Here is a 24,818-nt window from a genome sequence, read left to right on the forward strand (position 1 = left end):
AAAAGATGCTTTAAGAAGGAGGGAGTAATAAACCTGTGCCCTTGTGAACACCTGCTGGAGTAGATGAAGACAAGATGTGACTCGAGGTGATGGCAGATGCCAAGCTCATGGGCACAGGCGGTGGAGAAATGAACTATCCTAGAGGGAAGAATACCAGCAGCACCTACTTCTTTCTACAATCACTGCAGGAAAGCTCCTTCTTTAGGACGAACTATGAACAAGATCCTATTTCTCTTTCACATCAGGGAAGTTGCTAAGAATATGCCAACGCCTGGGTGTAACTCATTCCTAGACAGACTCGGGCTTCACAGCCCAGATTGGGGGTGGGCTGGGGGTGGGCGGGAGAACAGAGGCAGCAGAGGAATGCCAACACCTATTCACGGCAGTGAAATGCTGCCTACCCTTTGCTGCAAGATCACCGACACATGCCCCGCGCTCCAGACAGAGTCACCAGAGACAACATCATGAATATTTAGTATGATTATTTTAATTATTTTTTAAAAGACCAGAAGTCCCTGGACAAGAATCTAAAATGCCATAAAAAGTCATATCTGAGTGTTTCTGTGCTGGTATCAGCAGCTCCTTCAATGTGGGCAAAGGCCCTGCAGGAATTTACACATCATTTCTTACTGCCACCCTTCTTCAGAAGTCCCTACTGACACGAGGAGGAAACTGAGGCATAGAGGTACAGAGTCTGGCCTGAGGCCTGACTGCCAGGAGAGACAGACAGGAACTAGCCCAGAAAATCCTGAGTTCTACCCAAAATGTGGCCCACAAAGTGCCATAGTCCTGTGCGACTGCCCCGCAGGGGAGAGAAATCAGCGTCTTCTCCCAGGGGACCGGCAGTGTCCCCGCTGCGGGAGAGCCTCGCCCCGCCCTGCTACACAGTCCAGCCTTCCCTGCGGAAAACCAGCTGCACAGCCTCATCCACGTCACGGACAATGTCGGAGGCCTCCAGGAGGCTCGGGCTTGAGTCGAAGTCTCGGTGTCCGTGGAAGGGAGGCGCAGCTGCTGGGGCCTGGGGACTGTACACACCTGTGCACACCAGGATGGGGGTGCAGCTCCGTGTGGCACAGGGCTGCTGCTGCCCGAGCTCTCCTGCCCCTTCACTTTTTGCCGACTGCAGGTGCTGGTGGAATAGGTTGGCACCGTAGACATCAGACATGGGGTTGTCACTGGCAGAGGAGCCACAGGGGAAGGAAACGGGATGAAAGGTAAGTTCAGTGTTGCAAAGTGAAGAGAACAGAGAAGGACGGGGGGTGAGGTGGGGCAAGCTGGGTGCGAGCAGACTGCTCAGTGGGAAGGAAGCTGTGCTGAGCATGGTGGGGGGGGGACTGTACAGCTTACCCTATTGCATAGAGCTTCTGGATGGGGGCAGTCCAGCCCCGCCTCTCCACCTGCTGCCTGATCATGTCCTCCGCGTACTGGTATGTGATGATGCTTGGTTTGCCCATCAGGGCCTCGTAACGAAGCTCTTTGCCTGTCACCTTCCGGTAAATGGTTTCCAGGCACAGCAGAAAGGTGCCATGGCCAAACCTGTCAGGGGAGGGCACAGCAGCTCAGTTTTGTTGCACACACGCCCCCCACACCCCCACCGGGACACCTGCCACATTCTCAGAACAACCCCGTGTAACATTGGTTCACTGCAGGGCTTCATGAAGTGAAATGGTCTACATTTAAGCATACTTTTATTTACTAACATTTTTTTTTTTTTGGGTCACACCCGGCGATGCACAGGTGTTACTCCTGGCTCGTGCACTCAGGAATTACTCCTGGCGGTGCTCAGGGGACCATATGGGATGCTGGGAATCGAACCTGGGTTGGCCGAGTGCAAAGCAAATGCCCTACCCGCTGTGCTATCGCTCCAGCCCCTATTTATTAATATTTGCTGAATACTCTCCTAGTACTGGGAACCATATTTAATTCTCAAAAAACCCTGTGAGAACTATCATAATTCTCAACAAGCGGGGAAACTGAGGCATAAAGATTCACTTGCATGAGGGCAAGGAGCTAGGAATACCCCAGGCTAACTCCAGGAACAGAAAAGTTTAATTTGGAGTTTAAATTCATAGAGATTCACTGGCATGAGGGGCAGAGCAATAGTATAGCAGGTAGGGAGCCTGCCTTGCAGGTAGCTGACCCAGGGTCAATCCCCGGTATCCCATATGGTCCCCTGAGCCCTATCAGGAGCAACTCCTGAGTGTAGAGCCAGGGGTAAGTCCTGTACATCACCAGATGTGGCCCCAAAACAAATGGGCTGGAGGGACAGGATAGTGGGTAGGACACTTGCTCTGCACATGCCCAAACTGCATTGGTTTTCCAGCATTTTATGTAGTTTCACCACTCAAGTGAGAGCCAGGAGTGACCCCTGAGCATTGCCTGGTGTGGCCCAAAAAACAAAACCAAATCACAACACACACACACACACACACACACACACACACACACACACACACGCATATACATAATTATAAGCTGGAGCTATGGCACAGTCCTTGCTGCCATTCTTCTCTTCTTTCTTGGGGCCAATTTTTATCTAAGAATATTGCTACAAGGGGGGGAAGTGCCAGGGAAAGTGCCTCCCTCAACTTCCATCACAGCCAGTGAGTGCCACCTGACCACGCAGCTGAAGCCAGTCTTTGAGTCACACTGCCGGACACACTTCTCAAACGCTTCCCTCCCTGAGGAGGAGGTGCTCTTCATCCTTCTCCTTCTGGCTGCCTGGAACACTGATACAACAGCTGGAGTCCAGGCAGCCATTTTGGATGTCATAAAAGGGTCAAAGCAGAAATCCAGATGATGCCTGGATCCCTGTCAGGTGGGGCTCACAAACAAGTCCTTCACAGCCCACCAAAACTTCAAAGTTTAAGATACTCAGGCCAGATGCTCACGGACACTCTCCACATGCTCGGACGAGCCTCACCCATGAGTGAATCTATTCCTGGACATCTCAAACTTTACACCACCGATTTGCCAATAGTAGCATACCACGTTTGATTGGGCTTAAAGTAGAAGCAACCAATCTTAGGGAGAAATATATTTATACAGAAAATTATGTATAAACACACAAGGCTCAGCCGTTAACAACATGTTACTACTTTCTCATGGAAGGGCTCCTGGGTGAGATATAACAACCTCCACACACTTTCCCCTAAAAAAATGAGACCTTTTTTGGTAAAATGAAACTTATCAGTTATAAGGCGGGGGGTGGGGGTATGGGATGGGAGGTGTACTGTGTGGTTTTTTTTTTTTTTTTTGGTGGTGGTATATGGGCACTGGTGAAGGGATGGTTGTTTCAGCATTGTATAACTGAGACCTAAGCCTGAAAGCATTATAATCTTCCACATGGTGATTTAATAAAATAAAATTTTTATTAAAAAGAAAAAAGAAAAAAAATGAGACCTTTTTTGTCTCATTTTTAGCAGATTATTCATAACAAGCAACACAAAATAAATTATTTTGGTTCTGCTTTGAGGACAGGGTTTAGGGTTCAGAATAGAAATATACTGGGGCTGGAGCGATAGCATAGTGGGTAGGGCATTTGCCTTGCACTCGGCCAACCTGAGTTCGATTCCCAGCATCCCATATGGTCCCCTGAGCACCGCCAGGAGTAATTCCTGAGTGCAGAGCCAGGAGTAACCCCTGTGCATAGCCAGGTGTGACCCAGAAAGAAAGAAAAAAAAAGAAACATGGTGGTGAGAAGGTGTAATGGTGGTAGGATTGATGTTCAAATATTAAATGTAATCAAATATTGTGAACAACTTTATAAATATAAATTTAAAAAAGATACCCAGGCCAGAGCAATAGTGTAACAGGGAGGGAACTTGCTTTGCATGCAGCTGACCTAGGTTTGATCCCTGGTACACATATGGTCCCCTGAAACCCGCCAGGAGTGATCCCTAAGCACAAAGCCAGGAGTAAGCCCTGAACACCACCAGGTGTGGCTCAAAAACAAATCAAAACCCCCCAAATTTAAAGTATATAATTTTAAAATATTCAAAATAGAATTTTAATTTATATTATTTAAAATATAAATATAACTTAAAATATAAAATTTAAACTACATTTTGCATTATCTTGTTAAACTGAATTATGACTGATTGCACACAACGTACTAATGTGGCATTTCAGTTTAACCTCTTCCTACCGAGAGCTCCATGGGGCCAGGATGGAGCCCCATGGGTGCGCCAGGTTTGCAGACCTGAGGCCCTGGATTGGATTACTGGGACCACAAAAAGTTCTGTTTTCAGGGGCTGGAGCAATAGCACAGCGGGTAGGGCGTTTGCCTTGCACGCGGCCGACCCGGGTTCGATTCCCAGCATCCCATATGGTCCCCTGAGCACCGCCAGTAGTAATTCCTGAGTGAAGAGCCAGGAGTAACCCCTGTGCATCACCGGGTGTGACCCCCCCCCAAAAAAAAAGCAAAAAAAAAAAAAAGTTCTGTTTTCAATATGTAAGTCACCTGATGACAAATTAACCTGAAACCTGGTTTACACACTGAAATTTGTCCCTTCTCCACTTTCCAGCCTGCAGACCAAACATCATCACCAAGTGTTCGTAGGCTCAACAGTGAGGAACACTCCAGAGAAAATCCCCTTCTCCCTACAGAAATGCACTTTCCCGATGGGCCGAGGGGGCAGGCCCCGGGGTCAGTCTCAGGCACCAAAAAACATAAGGAACAAAATTACATCAAGAATAAAAATGAGGAGGTGGAGTGATAGCACAGCGGGTAGGGCATTTGCCTTGCACGTGGCTGACCCGGATTCGAATCCCAACATCCCATATGGTCCCCTGAGCACAGCCAGTAGTAATTCCTGAGTGAAGAGGCAGGAGTAACCCCTGTGCATCGCCGGGTGTGACCCAAAAAGAAAAAGAAAAAAAAAAAAGAATAAAAATGAAAGCAACCAGACAAGCCCAGACACCCTCCCACTGTGGGTCCAGTGAGGGTGAGACCGCTGCCCCCTGAGCACTAGACTCTGACCTCGCACACAAGGCCTGCCTGCCTTCCAGGGAGTCTCTCAGCCTCTCGAGGGGCAGGAAAAGGACTGGGTACCTGCCTGCCCAGCCTCACTCTAAAGAACAGTTATCTCTGGGAGACAGCTCAGAGGCAGACGCACATTAGTGTGAGCGAGGCCCTGAGTTCTATTCTTGGTACCACACAGCAGTGCCACGAGTATGTCAGGTTTGGCCCTGGACAGCCCTATTATTTATTTATTTATTTATTTATATTTGCTTTTTGGGTCACATGCGGCAATGCACAGGGGTTACTCCTGGCTCTGCACTCAGGAATTGCTCCTGGCGGTGCTCAGGGGACCATATGGGATACTGGGAATTGAACACGGGTCGACCGCATGCAAGGCAAACACCCTACCTGCTGTGCTATCGCTCCAGCCCTGACAGCCCTATGATTTTTCAAGATAGAAGAGATGTCCGCACAGCTGAGTGGGAAGTGTAGGTGCGCTCGATACCCATGAGCCTCTGAGAAATCACCAGGTGACTGATGACTGATTCATGGCAGCATCTTCAACCTTTCACACATGTAGGCTGGCACTTGTCCTGAATGCCAGTCTACAGACCAATACGCAAAGCCAAGGCACTAGACCAGTGGGAACATTTCACCTGCAGACCTGGACTGGCCCTGGTCACATGCAGACACTGGTCTACAGACAGATCAGAATAATTATGGCTTTGGGAAAAAAAATAAAAGAATACTTCCTGCTCCTCCCGCCCGCAAGTGAAAGAAACAATGTACAGCTGAAGACAAGGGAAGAAAAGCAACTGAGCACCGGCACTGACACACCTTAAAAGTTAAGTCCTGCCAGTCAAAAAGAACTTATTCCTGAAAGTGGGTAAAGGACCATACGTGATGGTGCCTCGGTATCTGTATTGCAAACCACAAAGCTCAAAAGCAGGGCGAGAGATAAAGAAGAAAAGTGCCTGTGGGGGGTGGAGGGTGGGGGAAGGGTGGTGGGAGGGAAACTGAGGACACTGGTGATGTGAAACGTGCGCTGGTGGAGGGATGGGTATTGGAACAGTGTATGACTGAAACCCAATCACGAGAGCTTTGTAACTGCATCTCACGGTGATTCAATTAAAAACAACAAAAACAAAAAAACATATTCTTTGAAGATTCTGATGCACAAGGGCTACGTGTTGGACTGTCTCAATATATCTTCAGTGGTGAGTCAACTGTGGCTCTTGTGTATGAAGTAATCCCTGACACCTTTCCAGAAGGCCACCTACAACACTCCAGTGGCGCTGACAGGGCCCATCGAGGAAGGGCTCTGACTCACTGGATCAGACTGCGGGCAGGGAGGTCACTGCCCGGGCAGCAGCGAGAGCAGGTCACTGAGACAAGGCTGGCACTGTCCTCACCTGGGCATCTTGGCTTCAGCCATCCACAGGAGATCCATGTTGCTGGCCAGGACAGGGAGGTGGGGGTAGGGGGCCGTCGCCAGGCCTGTCCCCGGGTTCCCATTGCTGAGGAGGACATCCATGATCAGCTGTAGGTTTGTCTCCCAGCGGACTGGCTCCCCGAGGAGCAGCACCCCTGTAAAGAGCAAAGGCATGGGGTGAGGGTCACAGTGTGCCCCCTCAGGGGCTCCAGGTGCTACCCCACTCTCTCCTCCTCCACAGCGCCCGCAACGTAGGACACAGTGCCCAGGGCCAGGCTGTTACTGACCTCCTCTCCACTCCAGCCTCCCAAACACCCCAACCGCTGTCCCAAGGCACTGACCCGGACTAGGGGACGCCTCATCAAAGGGAGCTGCAGGCCATCATCATGTCCAGAAGTGCTCAGGCACTATTCCTGGCTTGTTTCTCAGGATTCTCAGGGGACCGTGTGGTACCAGGAATCACCCCAGGATTCTTTCGTGCAAGGCCTGCACTCTAGCCCACTGAAGTATCTATCTGGCCCCTGGAGGATTTGTTTTCATTGTCACAATGACTGACAATTATTGGATGAGGACTGTGACAGGGGACTGGAGCTGCCACAGGACAGGACAGCCCAAACCACCCTGTTAGCATCCAAGAGTCCCAGCTGACACGCATGCAGGGGAGAAGCCTGTTTGGAATCTCTGAGCTCAGACTTTAATTCCATTCAATGGGTGAAGAGAGTTGAATTCACTTTTATTTATTTATGGCCTTTTGGGTCACACCCAGCAATGCTCAGGGATTACTCCTAGCTGGGCCTCAGGAATTACTCCTGGGAATGAAAGGGGGGTGTCAAGCCCAGGTTGGCCACGTGCAAGGCAAACACCCTGCTGTGCTACAACTCCAGAATTGATTTTAATAAACAACTTAAAAAAAAAATCCTAAATCAGGGTTCCAAGAGAAAGTTGGCAGAGTGCTTGCCTTGCACATGTCTGACCCAGGTTCGCTCCCTGGCATCCTGGTATCCCATATGGTCCCTGAGCCCAGCCAAAAGTGATCCCTGAGCACAGAGTCAGGAGTAAGTCCTGACTTGAGCACAGGTAGGGGTGGCTCAAAAACTAAAATAAAATGCAATTTAAAAAATTTTAAAATCCCCTCTCCCTGCCCAGACGAGGCCCCGAGTTGCCGTCCATGAACGGCTCCTGGCTCCTGGCTCCTGAACGGCCATGATCCCAGAGGCACACAGACCAATCCCAGAACACAGTGGCTTTTGGCAGAAATGCATCTGGACTGAGCATTACACTACGGCGCCGTGCCACCCTGGGTGGGGAAAAGTGTTTGTCCCTTTTGCCTTTTTTTTTTTTTTTTGCTTTTTGGGTCACACCTGGCGATGCACAGGGGCTACTCCTGGCTCTGCACTCAGGAATCACCCCTGGCAATGCTCAGGGGACCATACGGGATGCTGGGATTCGAACCCGGGTCGGCCGCGTGCAAGGCAAACGCCCTACCCGCTGTGCTATTCCTCCAGCCCCCCTTTTGCCTTTTTTCCCCCGGCGCACAGTGGCTGCCACCTTCTCAGAGCCTATTGGACAGCCAGGTATGAGATTGCAGTGAAGTGACACGCAGGGCCTCAGGGGATGGCGGGTGGAACCAGCCCCTCTCTCCTCCCCAATGAAGCCCCAAGTTGCCGCCCACAAAATGCTCCTGGCTCCTGCACGGGCATGATCCCAGAGGCACACAAAACAATCTTGGAACCCAGAGGCTTTTGGCAGAAATCCCTCCAGACTTATTTCTAAAATATCAGAAATCCAAAATGCTCTTCATATCAGCAATAGAAAACAAATTATCTAATGATGCCTTTTTGGCAGGTCTGAATGTTGGGGGAAATTCCAAATAATAATGGTGGAACTTTTGTCGAAATATTGAATGTGATCAAAGCAGAGAGAGAGTAAGGTGGAAATCATCTGCCACATAGTCAGGGGGAGGGGTGGGACAGGGGTATACTGGGGTTCTTGGTGGTGGACAGTGTGCACTGGTGAGGGGATGGGTGTTTGATTATTGTATGAGTGAGACTTAGACTGGAAAGCTTTGTAACTGTTCTCATGGTGATTCAATTAAAAAAAATTTAAAAATCACAAGTGAAGACAAGGTATTATTTTTTCAAAAATTTCCAGTTTATTGGGGGCTGGAGCAATAGCACAGCAGGTAGGGCATTTGCCTTGCACGCGGCTGACCCAGGTTCAATTACCAGAATCCCATATGGTCCCCTGAGCACTGCCAGGGGTTGTTCCTTAGTGCAGAGCCAGAAGTAACCCCTGAGCATTGCTGGGTGTGACCCAAAAAGGAAAAAAAATTTTCTATTTTATGTGGCTGGAGAGATAGTACAGTGAGTAGGGCACTTGCCTAGCATAGAGCTAACCTGGATTCAATTCCTGGCATCCCATACGGTCCACTGAGCATCACCAGATATGGCCCAAAAACAACAAAAAAACTTTGCTAGTTTAAGAAATTCACTGACAACAAATTTTAGTCATCAATAAAACACACCTTTACCACCTCTCTAAACACAACTCTGTGCACTTGTAGCTCTAGCATTGATATGATTCTGTGTGTAGCACAAATATTTCACTACTTTGTTATGTCTTTCTGGCACATTTCACTATTAAAACATATTACCTCACTAAAATGTTTTTACCATATTACACTAAAGGGGCTATACTGAAATATATTGAACTGCTATACATGTATAGGAAACTCATTACCTATGAATCTTATTTCAGGAGAGTGAAGGAGACATTATAGTTTTGCATGTTTGCAAAGGATCAAACCCGGGACCTCAACTGCAAGGCAAGTGCTTTACTGCTGAGCCACATCCCCAGTCTATTATGATTATTTTTTAATTATAAGGGGAGAACATGGTTGACTAGGGTAAGATACCCTTTCCATCTAAATGTGTGTTGTCAGGAACACCCAGGACCCTCACGTGTGCAAGGCAAGTGACCTGTCCCCCTAAGGTTGTTTCAGCTTACTGCTTTTCTAGAGTAAGGAGGCATGTGACAATGGGGAGGCGAAGGTGAGGAAGAAATGCCTTAGAGGCAGTGAGTGGCAGACCCTATCTCAGAGCCTCCCTGCCGCTGCAGCAAGCATCACAATAACCATCTCAAGGGCTCCGAAGGCCGGACACCAGCCCACCCACACAAGGGGCCCTCCCTTACCTTCAATGGCTGGGAAGTCTGTCCTCGGAAGGGGCTGCCAAGAGACAAAAAACAGGCCCATCAGTGCAACAGTCACTTCCCCGACCTAGGAGGCATCCCTGACGCCAGGCCCGGCTAGAAGGAAAGACGAATTCCAGAAAGATCAAAGACCACCCCCACGTTCTAGCCCACGTCAATGAAAACTATATAGCAATGAGGGTGGTGTGGCCTCCAACACAAACCCAAACCCTAACCCAACAAAAGGGGTTGAGGGGCGACAGAAACAATGCAGGGGCGATGGCAGTGGCCTTGCAAGCAGCCAACCCTGATTCCATCCCGAATGCCACACACAGTTCCCTGAGCGCTCCCTGAGCACTGCCAGGAGTGATCCGTGAGCGCAGAGCCAGGAGTAAGCCCAGGGCACAGGCAGCATGACCCTAGAGCGAGCAAACAAAACACTAGTCCAGCCAAGCAGAGAACAAGTTTGCGGAGAGTGCGTGAAGGCAGCCAGGAGCAGAGGCTGCGCCGCTGTCCTCCAGAGAGGCGGGAGGCAAGAGGGGCCAAGTGAGCGCCAAGGATGGGGCAAGCGCAGATGTGGCCCTGAAGAGGCTCATCGCCTGGGCCAGAGACCGTGTAGTGGGTAAGTGTTTACCTTCACGCAACCAAGCTGGGTCAGTCCCCAGCATCCCATATGGTCTCCCAAACACCACCAGGAGTGATTCCTGGGTGCAAAGCCAGGAGCCATCCCTGAGCAGCACCAGGTGTGGCCAAACCTCCACCAGCCCACACCCCAAAAATAAAGAAAGAAAAAGGCCCATTGCTCCCGACAGGAGGCAGCTTTCCCGGCCCCAGAGTCCACCTCTCTGCAGTGCTGTCAGGCTCGGCTCTGCCACCAACAGCTGTAGGTCCCGAGGAAGCCACTTCCTGCCACTGATTCTCCAGTGTCTGTGACTCAGGAGAAAGCTCACCAGCGCGTGGAGGGCCCTGTCTAAAGGGCAAGCTCTAAGGACAGGGGGCTAAAGCTATAGAAACAAAAATACTGCTTTTGTCTGTGTGTTTGGGGGGAGGCTGGGTTTGGGGTCACGCCTAGCAGTGCCTAGGCCTTACTCTACATTCAGGGAGCACTCCAGGTGGGGCTCAGAGACCATACGGGAACTAAAACTAGGTCGGCCATGGGCAGGGCAAGGCCCTTAAGGACTGCTACTCTGTCCAGTCTGCAAGATGTGCTGTTTGCTAAAAAAAATTTATTTATTTATGTATTGCTTTTTGGGTCACACCCAGCGATGCACAGGGATTACTCCTGGCTCATGCACTCAGGAATTAATCCTGGGGCTGGAGCAATAGCACATCAGGTAGGGCATTTGCCTTGCACGCGGCAGACCCAGGGTTTGATTCCCAGCATCCCATATGGTCCCCTGAGCACCGCCAGGGGTGATTCCTGAGTGAAGAGCCAGGAGTTACCCCTGTGCATTGCCAGGTGTGACCCAAAAAGCAAAAAAAAAAAAAAAAAAAAAGGAATTAATCCTGGCAGTGCTCGGTGGACCATATGGGATGATGCTGGGAATCAAATCCAGATCAGGTTGGCAGCATGCAAGGCAAACGCCCTACCCACTGTGCTATCACTCCAGCCCCTAAACAAATTTTTAAAATTTGAAAACCACACTGGCATTGCTCAGGGGCCATTCAGCTGAGCTGGGGGGTTGCTCCCTCACACAGGACATTGGCCTGGCCTAAAATACAGGCTATGGGATATATACAGAGCTTGCGTGGGAAAGAGCATTGTCAAGGGTCGGAGTTATGCTCAGCAAGGGTCACTGAGGATGTATGTGTCTTCTGCCTGCGACGTGTCACCCCATTTACTGCCAGGGCTGAGACAGCTGATCCTGGGGGTACCTGTCATGCACACTGGTAGATGACAACCTGCCCCGGTTGCCCCAGGAGGATGCCGCACAGGGGGACCTGGGCAAGCTCTCCTGAGGCTCAGCAGGAGGCGGGCGCTCAATCCGAAAGGCTCACGAGGAGAGCCAGAGACAAGGGCAGCAGAGGGCGCTTGCCTTGCAGCACTCCCACCCAGGTTAGATCCCCGGCATTTCATAAAGTTCCCCGAACAATGCCAGGAGTGATTCCTGAGTGCAGAGCTGGGAGTAACCTCTTAGCAAAAACCAACGCTCAAAGCACTGTCATAAATGTCAGCTACTTTTACCAGCAAGCTGTTTTCACAAAGGCTAACCTCCGAAGTATGCGACAGGGTCTGACAGCAGCATGGACTGAGGGAGCAAAGGCTCCTGGCTCTCCTGCGCAGCAGCGAGCGAGCAGCGAGTGAGGCAAACAGCCCCTAAGAAGAGCAGATGCGGGCAGGGGGCTGGGCTCAGAGCGGCCCTAACTGCAGGAAGGAAAGGCTAGAGGCTGACTCTGCCGGGTCATCTGGTATTTCTGGGTGACAGGATACTTGGGGAGCAGCCCTGTGACGCCTGGCCAAGGGCCCAGCTCTCCGGCCAGCCGGGCCAGCTCCTGCTCACCGTGGTCTTCGGCCGCCGCTCCAGGTCCACCATGTCAAGCACAGGGAAGGCCGTTCGCAGCTCGTCCACGGTCACCACGTTCTGGAAGCCCAGTCTAGAGTGTGATCAGGGAAGCAAAGCTGGACAGTGCAGGGAGGGCCTCACTGGACATGCCGGGCCGTGAACAAGGGGCCACTCAGTCCTGACACACCAGCGGGCCTGGTGCCACCAGCCCCAGTGCACTCCTGGCACCACCAGGGGCTACCACGAGGTTCCCAGAAGTGGAGGTGGCGGTGCCCAGTGTGGGGACTCCTGGGCAGGGCACCGAGAGGATCAAGGGAAGGGAATCTTGGAGAATGACTAAGGGTCCTGAAGACAGGCAGTCGCCTCCTGACTGAGCTGAGATGCCACCATGGTGTCACCATGCCCTAGGCAAGTTGGCGAATTCCCAGGCAAGTCCTCTTATTCCCTCCCAACCCTCCCGCCTCAGCTACTTCCCTGCAAGGTGGGGCAACCTCCAATACAGCCCTCGGGAATCGCAGCCACCCTGCCGGGAACCGTCCCTTACCCTTGCTCCTGACACTCGGGCCCACACACCCCGCCTACAACAGCAGACAGCCTTGATGGGGTCACTACCGTCAGGGCACCGAGTTCTGTGCTGGAGCCAGGAAACGGGTACAAACAAATGAACAAGCAGCTCTCAAATGCGCACACAGCCAAGACACTTGACACTGGCTGATGTGTCCACTGAGCACGAAGAGAGCACTGGAGCAGTGATTCCCACACCAAAAGTACAGAAGTTTCTCTGTCTGTCTGTGTGTCTGTCTGTCTCTCTCTCCATTTTTAATTCCACTGCTCAGGCCTCAAACCTGGGCTTCCTTGACAAATTTGAGCTACTTCCCCAGCCCGTCATTTTTGTTTTGTTTTGTTTTTGGGAACCACACTTTTGGACACGGAGCAGGGCAGGAGCAACTCCATCATGCCTGGTTCCTGCTTCACGTTTTGTTTTACTTAAACCCTTTTGTTTTTCTTAAAACCCTGCTTCTCCCCCCTGCCCCCCCCACCTCACCCGGCCATCTGCAAGGGGAGGACAACTGGGCTGGAAACTCAGCCTTGGCAAATAGTTTCATAACCAGTATTCACTGTCTATAAAGGCCACCCAGACACAAGCAGGGTGGGGAGCTGCCAGAATGTTCTGAGAACATGTCTTGCTCACCTATCTGTAACTGCTTGTTTGTACTATTTGAAAGTATGTTTTCTTCTGAATCATGAAACTTGCATTTTCACTTATGTTTTTGTTAAAATTCATAAGTGCGGGCTATGACATAAGCACTGACTGTAAAATTTGTGGCTTTTCCCTTGTTCAGGGTCTTGCTTGGGCCTGCGTACCTAGAGGCTTGACCCCAGCTAGCTGGCTAAATAAACTCTGCTTTTGTGTTACATTACTGGCTGAACTCTTTGTGCGGGTTCGGAGAGGGGAAACTTCTCGACACCAGGCCCTAACGATACCCAGTGATGCTCGGGCTTACTCCTGACTCTGTGCTCAGGGACAGTATGTGCAGCTGACCCGCTGTGCTCTCTTCAGCTCTTTCACCCTCCTTGGCCTAATGAACCAAGACTGTGGAGCTGGAAGGCCCAGGAACTGCATTTCCATCTCCCGAGGCTCCTTTGGACCCCACCAAGCACCAGGGCTGAGCACACTCAGAACCCCCCCAGGTGAACACAGCTCCCTGCTGCCCCCTGCAGACGGGAGGCCAGGCCTGTCCATTCCTCCTGGCCAGAGAGGGGAACACCAAAAGGATACAATCGAGCATTTTCCACCAGGGGCCCCTGCCCAGACACTACCATCCGCTTCCCATGATACTGTGAGAAGAGCTTCAGGGGGCTGTGAGAGAGAATAACTTGGTCTGGATCCACCTGCAGGACAGTCGGGGGACAGGAGGGTTGAGGAACAGGTAAGCATTCGGGGAAAGGGGGAGAGGAGACAGTGGAAGGTTTTTTCTTTTAGTTAAAGTAAAATTTTTCTTTTTGGGGGGGGCACACCTGGTAGACTTGGGGGCTACCCCCAGTTAAATACTGGGGTAGTTGGGGTGACTCTCTGGTGATTAGGAGACCATGCAGTGCTGAGATGGAATTTGGGGTTCCAGAATGCAAAGGAAGTGACAGTACAGTGAGGAGGGCGCTGGCTTTGCATGTGGCTGACACAGGTTCAGTCCCCAGCATCCCTGCATATGGCCCCAAACAAACTGACAAAGAAACAAACAAAAAAATAAGATCTTCACTTTTTACAGTCACACTCCGGAAGGCAGCTCGATTTTTTGTCCTTGGCCCCTTCCAAGGCAGCCCGAAGACAGACAGGGTCCTCGACTCTCTGCTCACTGCCGAGCCCGGCCGCCCACCCACTCTGCCACTTCATGTGCTGCCTTTTTTAGGGGGGGTGAGGGGAGGGTGAGTCACACCCGGCGATGCCCAGGGATTAGTCCTGGCACTGTGCTTGGGAATCACTCCTGGAGTGCTCAGGGGACCACCTGGGTTGTTGGGGATTGAACCCACATCAGCCACATGCTAAGCAAGCTCCCTCCCCACTGCACTATCACTCCGGCCTCAACAGTGAAGATTTTACACAGCGCTGTCCACCCCTAGTCACAGGCCAGTTCCTGATGGGGACTCAGAGGTCACCTGGCCCAGTGGTGTCCAGAAGGGTCTGATCAGTGCAGAGCAGAGCAGGATGGCGCAGCTGGACCCCACTGCCCTGTGAGTTTTCCTGTGTGCCGAGGGTGTGGCAAAATTCAGAATAGTTCTTTTTCCGCAACAGTTGAGATAGTTTCTATGTGCTGGATGCTGATAAATCTCTTTCCCTGCAGGATTTCTTTTCTCTTTTACAGAGCAAGCGCCCAATCCACTGCACTAGCATTCCAGCCCCCATTTATTGCCTTCTGTACTGTCCCAAAGAACTCCTTCCAGAAAAGTGTCTGCCACAGAGGCAGGTAGCAGGTGGGGAGGTGGGAGGAGATTGGGGGGCAACAGGGGCATCAGTGGCAGGAAATGCACACTGGTGGGGGGACGGACATTGGAACATTCCTCTTGGCCAGAGAGGGGAACACCATTGTGACTGAAACCTAATCACGAACAGCTTTGTAAGGGTCTATCCCACAGTGATTCCATTGAAAAATTTAAAAAAAAAAAAAAAGACAAAATAAAGGCTAATGATAAAATAATAATAATAATAAAAAAAGAGAACTCTTTCCAAACAGAAATCCATCCTTAAGAAAGTAGACGGTCTCTCTGGGAGCACAGTGCCGAGTTACAGGTGGGCAAAGAGGACCTGCCAGTGGGGACTGGCCTCACTCCGTCATGCAAGCTGATTTATGAAAAGCAGGACTTTCATTTCAGAGTCACACATGGTACATGGAGAGAAGGGTAAACGAGACCCATGTTTTCCAGGGACTGACCATCCAAAACCACAGCTGGGATGCCCGGAAGAAACTCAGTGGATACCAAGACAGTGGCCTAAAGCCGACAAAGCCATGAGCAGGAGTTTGTGCTCGATACAGATGCGTGTGCAGGGCTGGAACAACAGTGCAGTGGGCAGTGCACTTTTCTTGCATGTGGCCAACTTGAATTTAGTCCTCAGCATCTCCTATGGTCTCTGGAGAACTTCCAGGACAGTCCTAAGCATCACTGGGTAACTTTTCTGGGCCCCCCCGAAAAAAACAGGGGGAAAAATGTATGTAAATAGAATTGGGTAGAAGAGGCTCTACTCACGAGGCCAGACTCTTGGATTAGCTTATGTATACTATACCCCAATCCAAGGAAAGAAGCTTATTTGGGGCTCGAGTGGGGCTCCCCATCTTTCAGTTGACTCCTTACCTTGAACCCCAACAAGGCTGACAGCTCCTGTGCTTTACCATCTTGTAAGATGTTCCCAGCATTTGTGACAAAAACCACAGGTACCTGCAACTGTCCCTCGGGGTTCACCAGCTTACGGAATGCTTCCTGAGCAGCGGGGATCACTTGGTGACCACGAACCAGCACACCATCAATGTCAAACAGGAACCCAAAGGTGGGTGTTTTCTGCAGAGGGGAGACCGGCAGAGTCAGGTGGTGGGGATGTGAGGGGTGTGTGTGTGTGTGTGTGTGTGTGTGTGAGAGAGAGAGAGAGAGAGAGAGAGAGAGAGAGAGAGTGTTTGTGTGTGCAAGAGTCTCTTTGAAAGAGAGAGTTTGTGTGTGTGTGTTTGGAGAGAGTGAGCAAGAGTTTCCGTTTGTGTGTGAGAGAGAGAGCAAGACAGTTTCTGTGTGTGTGTGTGTCAGAGCGAGCAAGAGTTTCTGTGTGTGTATGTGAGAGAGAGAGCAAGAGAATTTCTGTGTGTGTGTGTGAGAAAGAGAGCAAGAGAGTTTCTGTGTGTGTCAAAGAGAGCAAGCGAGAGTTTCTGTGTGTGTGTGTGTGTGTGTGTGTGTGTGTGTATCAGAGAGCATGAGCAAGAGTTTCTGTGTGTGTATGTGTCAGAGAGAGAGCAAGAAAGTTTCTGTGTATAAGAAAGATCGAGAACAAAAGAGTTTCTGTATGTGTGTGTCAGAGAGAAAGCAAGAGTTTCTGTATGTCAGAGAGCGAGCAAGAAAGTTTCTGTGTGTAGGCATACAAAACAATCTCGGAACTCAGAGGCTTTTGGCAGAAATCCCTCCAGACTTATTACTAAAATATCAGAAATCCAAAATGCTCTTCATACAGCAATAGAAAACAAGTTATCTAATGATGCCTTTCCAAAAGGCATCATTTTATTTGGGGAAAATTCCAAATAATAACGGTGGATCTTTTGTCGAAATATTGAATGTGATCAAAGCAGAGAGTGAGTAAGGTGGGAATCATCTGCCATATAGGCAGGGAGAGGGGTGGGACGGGGGGGGGTACTGGGGTTCTCGGTGGTGGAGGGTGTGCACTGGTGAGGGGATGGGTGTTTGACCATTGTATGACCGAGACTTAGACTGGAAAGCTCTGTAACTATTCTCACGGTGATTCAATAAAAATATCAAAAAAAAAAAAAAAGAGAGAGAGAGAGTTTCTGTGTGTGTGAGAGAGAGAGAGAGAATGAGAGAGATCGAGAGAGCAAGAAAGTTTCTGTGTGTGTGTATGAGAGAGAGAGCAAGAGAGTTTCTGTGTGTCAGAGAGCAAGCGAGAGAGAGCACTGACTGGGCAATTCCATCTTTAACAACTAGTCCTTTGCCTTTTTTGTGTTTTTTGATTTTGGGGTCACTCCTGGCAGTGCTCAGGGCTTACTCCTGGCTCTGAGCTCAGGGATCACCCCTGGCACCCTCGGGGGACCTTATGGGATACTAGGGTCCAAACTCTGGCTGGCTGCATGCAAGGCCAGCATCTTACCTACTGCACTACTACTCTAGCCCCATCTAAGAACTTTTCACTGCAAACCTTATCTTCCTATTTGGGGGGCTTAAGGGGCCACAGCTGGAGATGCTCAGGGGCTACTCTTGGCTCTGCTCTCAGGGATCAGTCCTAGAAGTGCTCCTATGGTTACATGTGGTGCCAGGGATTGAATCTGGATTGGCTGTGTGCAAGGCAACCTCCTCCCCCCACCCCCTGACAACTGTACTCTCTCTCTGGCATGACTTACTACTTCTATTTTAAGAATATTGCTAATGGAAGCTGGAGTGATAGTACAGTGGGTAGGATGCTTGCATACAACCGACTTGGGTTCAATCCCTTTGTCTGTATACGTTACAGGAGACTCAGGTGGTGCGCCTCCTCAACTCCCCCCCAAAAAGAAGGATTAAGTAAAAGGAGTGCAAACATATTAAGGACATACCACCACCAATAAACTGTTTTTTAAAAAAAACACATATCTAACTACATAGGCATTGGTAACAAACTCTACCCTTGCTTATAGACTTGCACAGATATTAAAGAGTTCTAGGAGCCAGAGCAATAATCCAGTGGTAAGGCACTTGCCTTGAATGCAGATGACCCAGGTTCAATCCCTAGCATCCCATATGGTCACCCAAGGCCATTCAGGACTAAGTCCTGAGCACTATCGGGTATGGCCTCAAAATAAACAGTTCAATTACCAAACATTGTTTAAAAGCAAAGAAACAAATTGGCATCTCAATCTGCATTTCTCACATTTAAAAAGTTTAACACTAGCCACTAAAAAATATCATATTGCTAATTTTACAAATATGTTAACATATGAAAAGTTTTGCAATTATCAAAAAGCCAAACCTAACTTATTTGCTATTTCGCTTTTGTTGGTGCCCAAAGTTCAGCGCCTTCCTGCTCTGAACGGGCTCCTGTGGGGAGCGGTCCAAGGAGGGGAACTGTGCTTGCGAGGTTGAAAGGACAAGTGACCTTTCTAGATACTGAAACTGCTACAATGGCAGCGTTGTCCCGAGTGCAAATCAAGTTTAAGGATTTAAGTTCTCAGAAAACAAAAATAGGGTCAGAGCAATAGTACAGCGGGGTAGGGCATTTGCCTTGCATGGGGCCGACCCAGGTTTGATCCCTGGCATCCCATATGGTCCCCCCAGCACCGCCAGGAGTGATTCCTGAGTGCAGAGCCAGGAGTAACCCCTGAGCATCGCCGGGTATGACCCAAAAAAAGGCAAAAAAAAAAAATGCTCTTCCATGGCAGTGGACACGCACGAAGGGCAATCCCAGACCTACGGCAATGGCAGCAACTGCCCTGCACGATCCATGGTGGCTCCCTGCCTCAGCCCAAGTTGTGCTGGTGAGCACTGTAAGGACTGGAGGAGGTGAGATGGGTCATGAAAAGCACCACCCAGCGAGTCATGGGAGGACCTGCAAAGTAACTACTGTGCAACAGATACTAACAAGGAATACAATCCACTGATTCTTATTCCTTAACAGCCCACACGACTTTTCACTCTAGTTCCACAGGGAAAATGATAAAAGTAACGAGACATTATATTACTACTTGGTCCTTGGGGAAAAAATGTTCTTTCTCTTTAGAGGTCTACACAGAAGACTACAAAACTGAAATAACAAGAAATCAGGGATTTGTACTATTTATTGGTGCTATCTTTGGGGGTCACACCTGTCAGTGCTTGGGGTTACTCCTGGCTCAGTGCTCAGGAGTTGTTCCTTGTGGTGCTGGGGGACCATGCAGTGCAAGAGACTGCATGTGCTGCAGCCTTTTGAGCTGGCCTCAACGATTCATTTAAAAATCTTAGACACATGCACAAAAAAAAAGGAAGAAAGGAAGGGAAATGTCATTCAGGTATCTCAGGACCTCCTCCCATTCTGCTGATCAAGATAATCGTCACCAGTGATAGCAGGGGCCAGAGCCATCACTCTGCATGTTGGCACATGCTCGCACAGACCATCCCCAGCAGCACACGGTCCCCTGAGCACCCCTGGGAGTGGCCTCTGAGCAAAGCATGACCACCATGTACGGCCCAAAACCCAAAATATATCAATAAGAGACAGCGATAAACATGTCATCTGAGTTTCCAAAGCCTTTCATCAATATATTCTCATTCCACACCCCAAGCCTAGTAACTTTTAGCTCTGTGACACTAGTCTAGTGACCTTTCTTTGACATTTCACTGCTCATATGCAAAATAGCACTAATAATCACTGTAGCACTGTCATCCTGTTGCTCAGCGATTTGCTTGAGTGGGCACCAGTAACGCCTCCATTGTGAGACTTGTTGTTACTATTTTTAGCATATCAAATATGCCACGGGGTGCTTGCCAGGCTCTGCTGTGCAGGTAAGATACCCTCGGTAGCTTGCCGGGCTCTCTGAGAGGGACGGAGGAATTGAACCCATGTCTTCCACATGCAAGGCAAATGCCCTACCCACTGTGCTGTCGCTCCAGCCCAGCACTAATAATATAGCAGTTAAGTCTGATCTGGCATCAGCCTGCCCCTGAGCTCCAAATTCTGCCGCATAACAACTGTGCACCCTTGGACAAGTTGCTTAACCTCTCTGTGCCCCAGTCTTCCATCTATTAAATAGGAACCAGGAACTGTGCCACTACTTACCTCATAGAATTGTTATGAAAATTTTAAGAAATAGGGGTCCAAGGATCACTGAGTGGTAGCTCATCGCCTGCCAAGAGTTGGAGTAGGCCGCTTGCCTTGCACGTGGCTGACCCAGGTTTGATCCCCGGCACCCCATAGGATCCCCCAAACCCTCCAGGAGTGACTGCTGAGTGCAGAGCCAGGAGTGAGCCCTAAGCAAAGTTGGGTGTGGCCCCAAAACCAAATAAATAAATAAAAGACCTGGAGTCCAACCTGTGGCACCACTCCCCAGACCTAGTGAAGTGAAAGGCACCACAACAAAGCCTGGGATCCCAGTCAAAACCAGAGCAGGAAAAAAAGGATTATACAAATTTGCAATCATAAAGTATTGAAAATAGAGCCTGGCACACAGTGCAATATGTGATTCTAAGTAAATAAAGAGGCAGGGGCTGTGATTCCATGGCTACATATGATTCACACATGTAAGGGACTAGGTCTGCCACCACGAAAATAATTAAAACTATGGCAAAGGGGGCTGGAGCAATAGCACAGCGGGTAGGGAGTTTGCCTTGCATGTGGCTGACCCAGGTTCGATCCCCAGCATCCTGTATGGTCCCCCAAGCACTGCCAGGAGTAATTCCTGAGTGCAAAGCCAGGAGTAACCCCTGTGTGCCGGGTGTGACCCAAAAAAGCAAAGAAACCCCCCGCCAAAAAAAAAACACACCACACTAAGCCAAAGGATTACTGTGAAAGCAGCATACAAGGGAAAACTAACAAAAAAGAGCTCAACAGGATAGAACACATGTTTCACACACAGGAGGTCCTGGGTTTGTTCCTGGCATTCAGTGTGGTCCCGAGTACCCCAGCAACTAGCCCCAGTAGCCACTGAACACTGCACGTACAGCTCAAAAACAAATACTAGCAGTACATAAACTGCAAGCTGAGAGGAAACAAAGTGACTCCCTACAGACAGAAAACAAAGGGCCTGGGAAGTGAGTGGAGAGTGGCGGAGCTAGTTTACATCACCAGCATGAGCTGCCAGGTCCCAGATCATGTTGGGAGATTCCCAAGCAGTGATGGGGAGCCCTGGGACCACTCCCAGGCAATACTCTGTCCAGCTATACGTGCCAGACGGTTCAAACACAGTAATGCAGTGCTGCTCAGGCCCAGAGATAACAGGTAGTGAGCATCCCAGTGGTGCTTGGGGGGCCACCTGGGCCGTTCCTAGCAGAGCCTGGGGAGCCACATGTTGCCGGGGACAGAAGCTAGGGTCCTCCACACGCTAGTCATGTACTCCCGCACGATGAGCTATCCCCCCAGGTCTCCAGTTAGCTGACTTAAAAAAAAAAAGTTGAGGGTCTGGAGCAGGTGGAGGCTTGCCTTGCACACGGTAGATCAGGTTCAATCCCCAGCACCCCACAGGGTCCAACGGGCAATGCCAGATTTGACCACATGTGCAGAGTCGGGAGTAAGCCCTGACAATCGCCTCGTGTGGCACAAATAATGACCAAAAAGGTTGCTTTGGGGCTGGAGAGATAGTAAAGCTGATCCCTAATCGAGCCCAGCAGCACAGTGGGTCCTTCACGTAGACAGGAGTGTCCCTGGAGTAGGCCTGGGCTTGGCCGGGTGGTCCCTCCCTCAAATAAAGAAGAATGGGCTGGAGGGATAGCACAGAGGATAGGGCGTTTGCTGCCTTGTACGGCCAAACAGGGTTCAATTCCCAGCATCCCATATGGTGCCCCAGCACCGCCAGGAGTGACTCCTGAGTGCAGAGGCAGAGGCAAGAGTAACCCCTGTGCATCGCCAGGTGTGACCAAAAAAGCCAAAAAAGAAGAAGAAGAAGAAGAAAATAAATAAGGAAGAGCAGTAAAAGTACCTGAGTGGGAATAATACACAAACTGCCCAGTAACTTTATAAAGGGCATTTAGAAACGAGAACAAAACTCGATGAGCGTTTCGGATTTGGTTTGCTCATTCTCTAGCGGCAAAGACTTTCCTTCCAGGCCTGAGTCAGTGGGAGCCTGGGTGCCCAAGGAGAGATCGCGGTGCACTTGAGGTCAATTGCTTAGTCAAGGCCACTTCCCGGGGTGTGGGGTGAGCGCGCAGCGCGCCCGCGGCTCCTCCCCGCGCGGTCCCTGCCTGCCCCAGCGTCCTGCGCAACGGTCCGGCGTAAAGCCCGGCGTCCTCACCTGCCCGGGGCCCACAGCGTAGCCCCTCCTGGAGCAGAGGCCCCGGAGCGCCGCAGCCCGACGCCAGCGGCAGGGCAGGGCGCGGAGCGCGCCGCAGCAGCCGAGCGCAGCCATCCGCCCTCCCGCCGCGCGCACGTGCGCACTGCGCCGCCCGCTCCGCCCCGCCCCGCCGCGCCCGCCCCGTCCGCGCCGCCCGTGTCCGCCCCGTCCGCCCCGCCCGTCCCAGGGCATCTCGGGAGCTGTAGTCTGTCCCGAGCGGGCGCGCAGTCGCCGGTGGGGCGGCTTCGGCCAAGGGCACCCGCGCCCGGCGCTCCGGAAACACAGACAGCGCCCGCGGGGCGCGTTCCCGCGGATTTCTGGGACGCGCGTTTCAGGCCGAAGGATCCCCCAGCCCGCGGTGGCTTCGGGGAAGAACGCGTGTGCGGAGCGGAGCAGCGCGCGTTCCAGGAGGAGGCTTGGGAGCAAGCTTCTCCTTCGCGCCCGGTCAGTACAGAAATGCTCTGGGTCCAGTAGGTCACTGTTCCTTGTGTTTTGTTTCTTGTATTCAAGTATTCCTTGAATTCTTTCAGGAAATGTTCATTCTAGTCTGCGTTCTGCAGAACTGCCCAAGGAGTGACAACAGGAAAACAAAAAAACAAAACAACACAAAACAAAAAACCCTCCACAGCCCAGAGTGATAGTTTGGGTGGTTGAAGGTCTTGCAGAATTTAAATCCCAGGGTACCCTGAGCATGGGGCTGTGTGTTGGGGGTGGTTGAGCCATAGGCTTCGTGAATACCGCTTGGAAGGCCATTCATAATGTAAAAGTAATAATTTAAAACAACCTCAAACACTTTAAATGAAGGTTGAGGACTGTAATCCACAGTCGCACTGAAAATAACTGTCCTGAGAGATGATCCTGTAACTAGGCAAACACCTAATGAGCAGTTATGTCACCACCTTCAGAAATGTGTAAATAAGATGTCCCTTCTATATCCTTTAACCATCCCTGGAAAGGTTCCTGAATGATACACCCTTAGCACTAGGAGGGGGGTTGATTGTTTTGGTTTATTTTTAATTAAACCACCCTGAGATACACAGTTACAAAATTGTTTATGAGTGAGATACACAATTACAAGTTGTTCATGCATGAGATACACAGTTACAAAGTTGTTCATGCGTGAGATACATAGTTACAAAGTTGTTCATGAGGGACATACAGTTACAAAGTTGTTCATGAGGGATATACATAGATACAAGTTGTTCATGAGTGAGATACACAGTTACAAAGTTGTTCATGAGGGAGATACCCAGTTACAAAGTTGTTCATGAGGAGGTTTCCATCTTACAATGTTCCAATACCCATACTTTCAACAGTGTACATTTTTTACCACCAGTGTCCCCAGTTTCCCTCCTTCCACCCCCCATCCCTAGTCTGCCTTTACCACAGACACTTTTCTATCTCTCTGTTTCTATCTCTGTCTCTCTGGCCCTGTCTCTGTTTCTGTCTCTGTCTCTCTCCTTTTGAGCATTAAGGTTTGGAGTGCCAATGCTGAAAGGCTACATGTATATCCCTTTGCCTACCTTCACCATTCAATTCTTGTCCAGCACAGGACAGTTTTTTGTTTGTCTTTAAGATTAGGTGCTGGGGAGCATCTTCCCTTTGGTTCTCAGCGTGGGGGCACTGTTGGGCACTGCTCAGGAGCCACCCCTGACTGGTGCGGGGCTCATTCTGCAGTGCCCGAGAGACACTGTGTCTTACTGAGTACAGCAGGTGCCTCCTGCACGGGAAGCCCTTTGAACTATCTCCCAGCTGGTCTGAGTTTTCAAAGCCAAGGGCTTAGTTACGGTAGGCCACACACAGATAAGCAGGATCTGAAAGTCTAATTTACATTTTTCAAACCTACAAGAGCCTCAATGGTAAACCCTTTCCAAGGAGCTTGACAGAAGTATTGATGTGTTCATAATCTTATCTCCTGCTACCAACTATCTAGAGTAATTACAATATTTGGTAATGTGGTTTTAAAGTATCCAAAAGAGAGCCAGAGAAGTAGCTGTGATAGATTGCTTGCCTGGTGTGTGAGGCCCTGGATTCAAACCTTGTCCACACACATGCGCACGCGCGCACACACACACACTCACACTCATCTGAAAAAGTGGAGTGGAGTCTGGGGCTGGTGAGATAGTACAATGCAGGTAAGAGCCAGGAGTCAGACCTAAGCACAGAGCCAAGAATAAGCCCCAAACACCACAGGGTATAGCCCCAAAACAACAACAAACAATTACAAAAAAAAAACCCAAAAAACCAGGGATTGGAAATATAGTATAGGTATAGTGGGTAAAGGGTAAAGTGATTTCCTTGCATATGACTGAACCAGTTTCAGTCCCCAGCACCCTATATGGTATGTGTCCTTCTGAGCTACTAGGAGTGATCCTTGAGCACAGAGCCTGGAGTAGGGCCTGAGTATAGCCAAGAGTGACCCAACACCAAAAAAAGAAAAAAGATCAGAGAGATAGTACAATGGGTATGGTGCTTGCCTTGCAACCAACCCAGGTTCAATCTCCTGCACCCCATATGGTCTATAGTCTCCTAAG

The 24,818-nt window shown here is 50.2% G+C and overlaps 1 protein-coding gene across 1 annotated transcript; it reads right to left on the minus strand.

Moving 5' to 3' along the window:
• Positions 1 to 452: 452 nt before the first annotated feature.
• Positions 453 to 22,389, minus strand: HDHD5 (haloacid dehalogenase like hydrolase domain containing 5). The gene is made up of 8 exons (XM_004616912.3): positions 22,246 to 22,389; positions 15,935 to 16,138; positions 13,869 to 13,981; positions 12,086 to 12,179; positions 9,588 to 9,621; positions 6,376 to 6,550; positions 1,348 to 1,536; positions 453 to 1,175 (listed from the first exon to the last, which is right to left on the minus strand). The coding sequence occupies exons 1-8, from the start codon at positions 22,357 to 22,359 to the stop codon at positions 881 to 883; spliced, it is 1,218 nt and encodes a 405-aa protein (XP_004616969.3). The 5' UTR covers positions 22,360 to 22,389; the 3' UTR covers positions 453 to 880.
• Positions 22,390 to 24,818: the final 2,429 nt, after the last annotated feature.

This window comes from Sorex araneus, chromosome 2, assembly GCF_027595985.1.
Source record: "Sorex araneus isolate mSorAra2 chromosome 2, mSorAra2.pri, whole genome shotgun sequence".
NCBI lineage: Eukaryota > Metazoa > Chordata > Mammalia > Eulipotyphla > Soricidae > Sorex > Sorex araneus.

Bases quoted from the DNA above. Each gene is read 5' to 3' on its own strand.
- HDHD5 (XM_004616912.3), bottom strand. From the start codon at position 22,359: ATGGCTGCGCTCGGCTGCTGCGGCGCGCTCCGCGCCCTGCCCTGCCGC. The intron at 1,537-6,375 runs GTGAGGACAGTG...CTCCCCTGACAG, and splicing joins GCTGAAGCCAAGATGCCCAG to GTTTGGCCATGGCACCTTTC. The intron at 1,176-1,347 runs GTAAGCTGTACA...CTCCTCTGCCAG, and splicing joins CAGAAGCTCTATGCAATAGG to TGACAACCCCATGTCTGATG.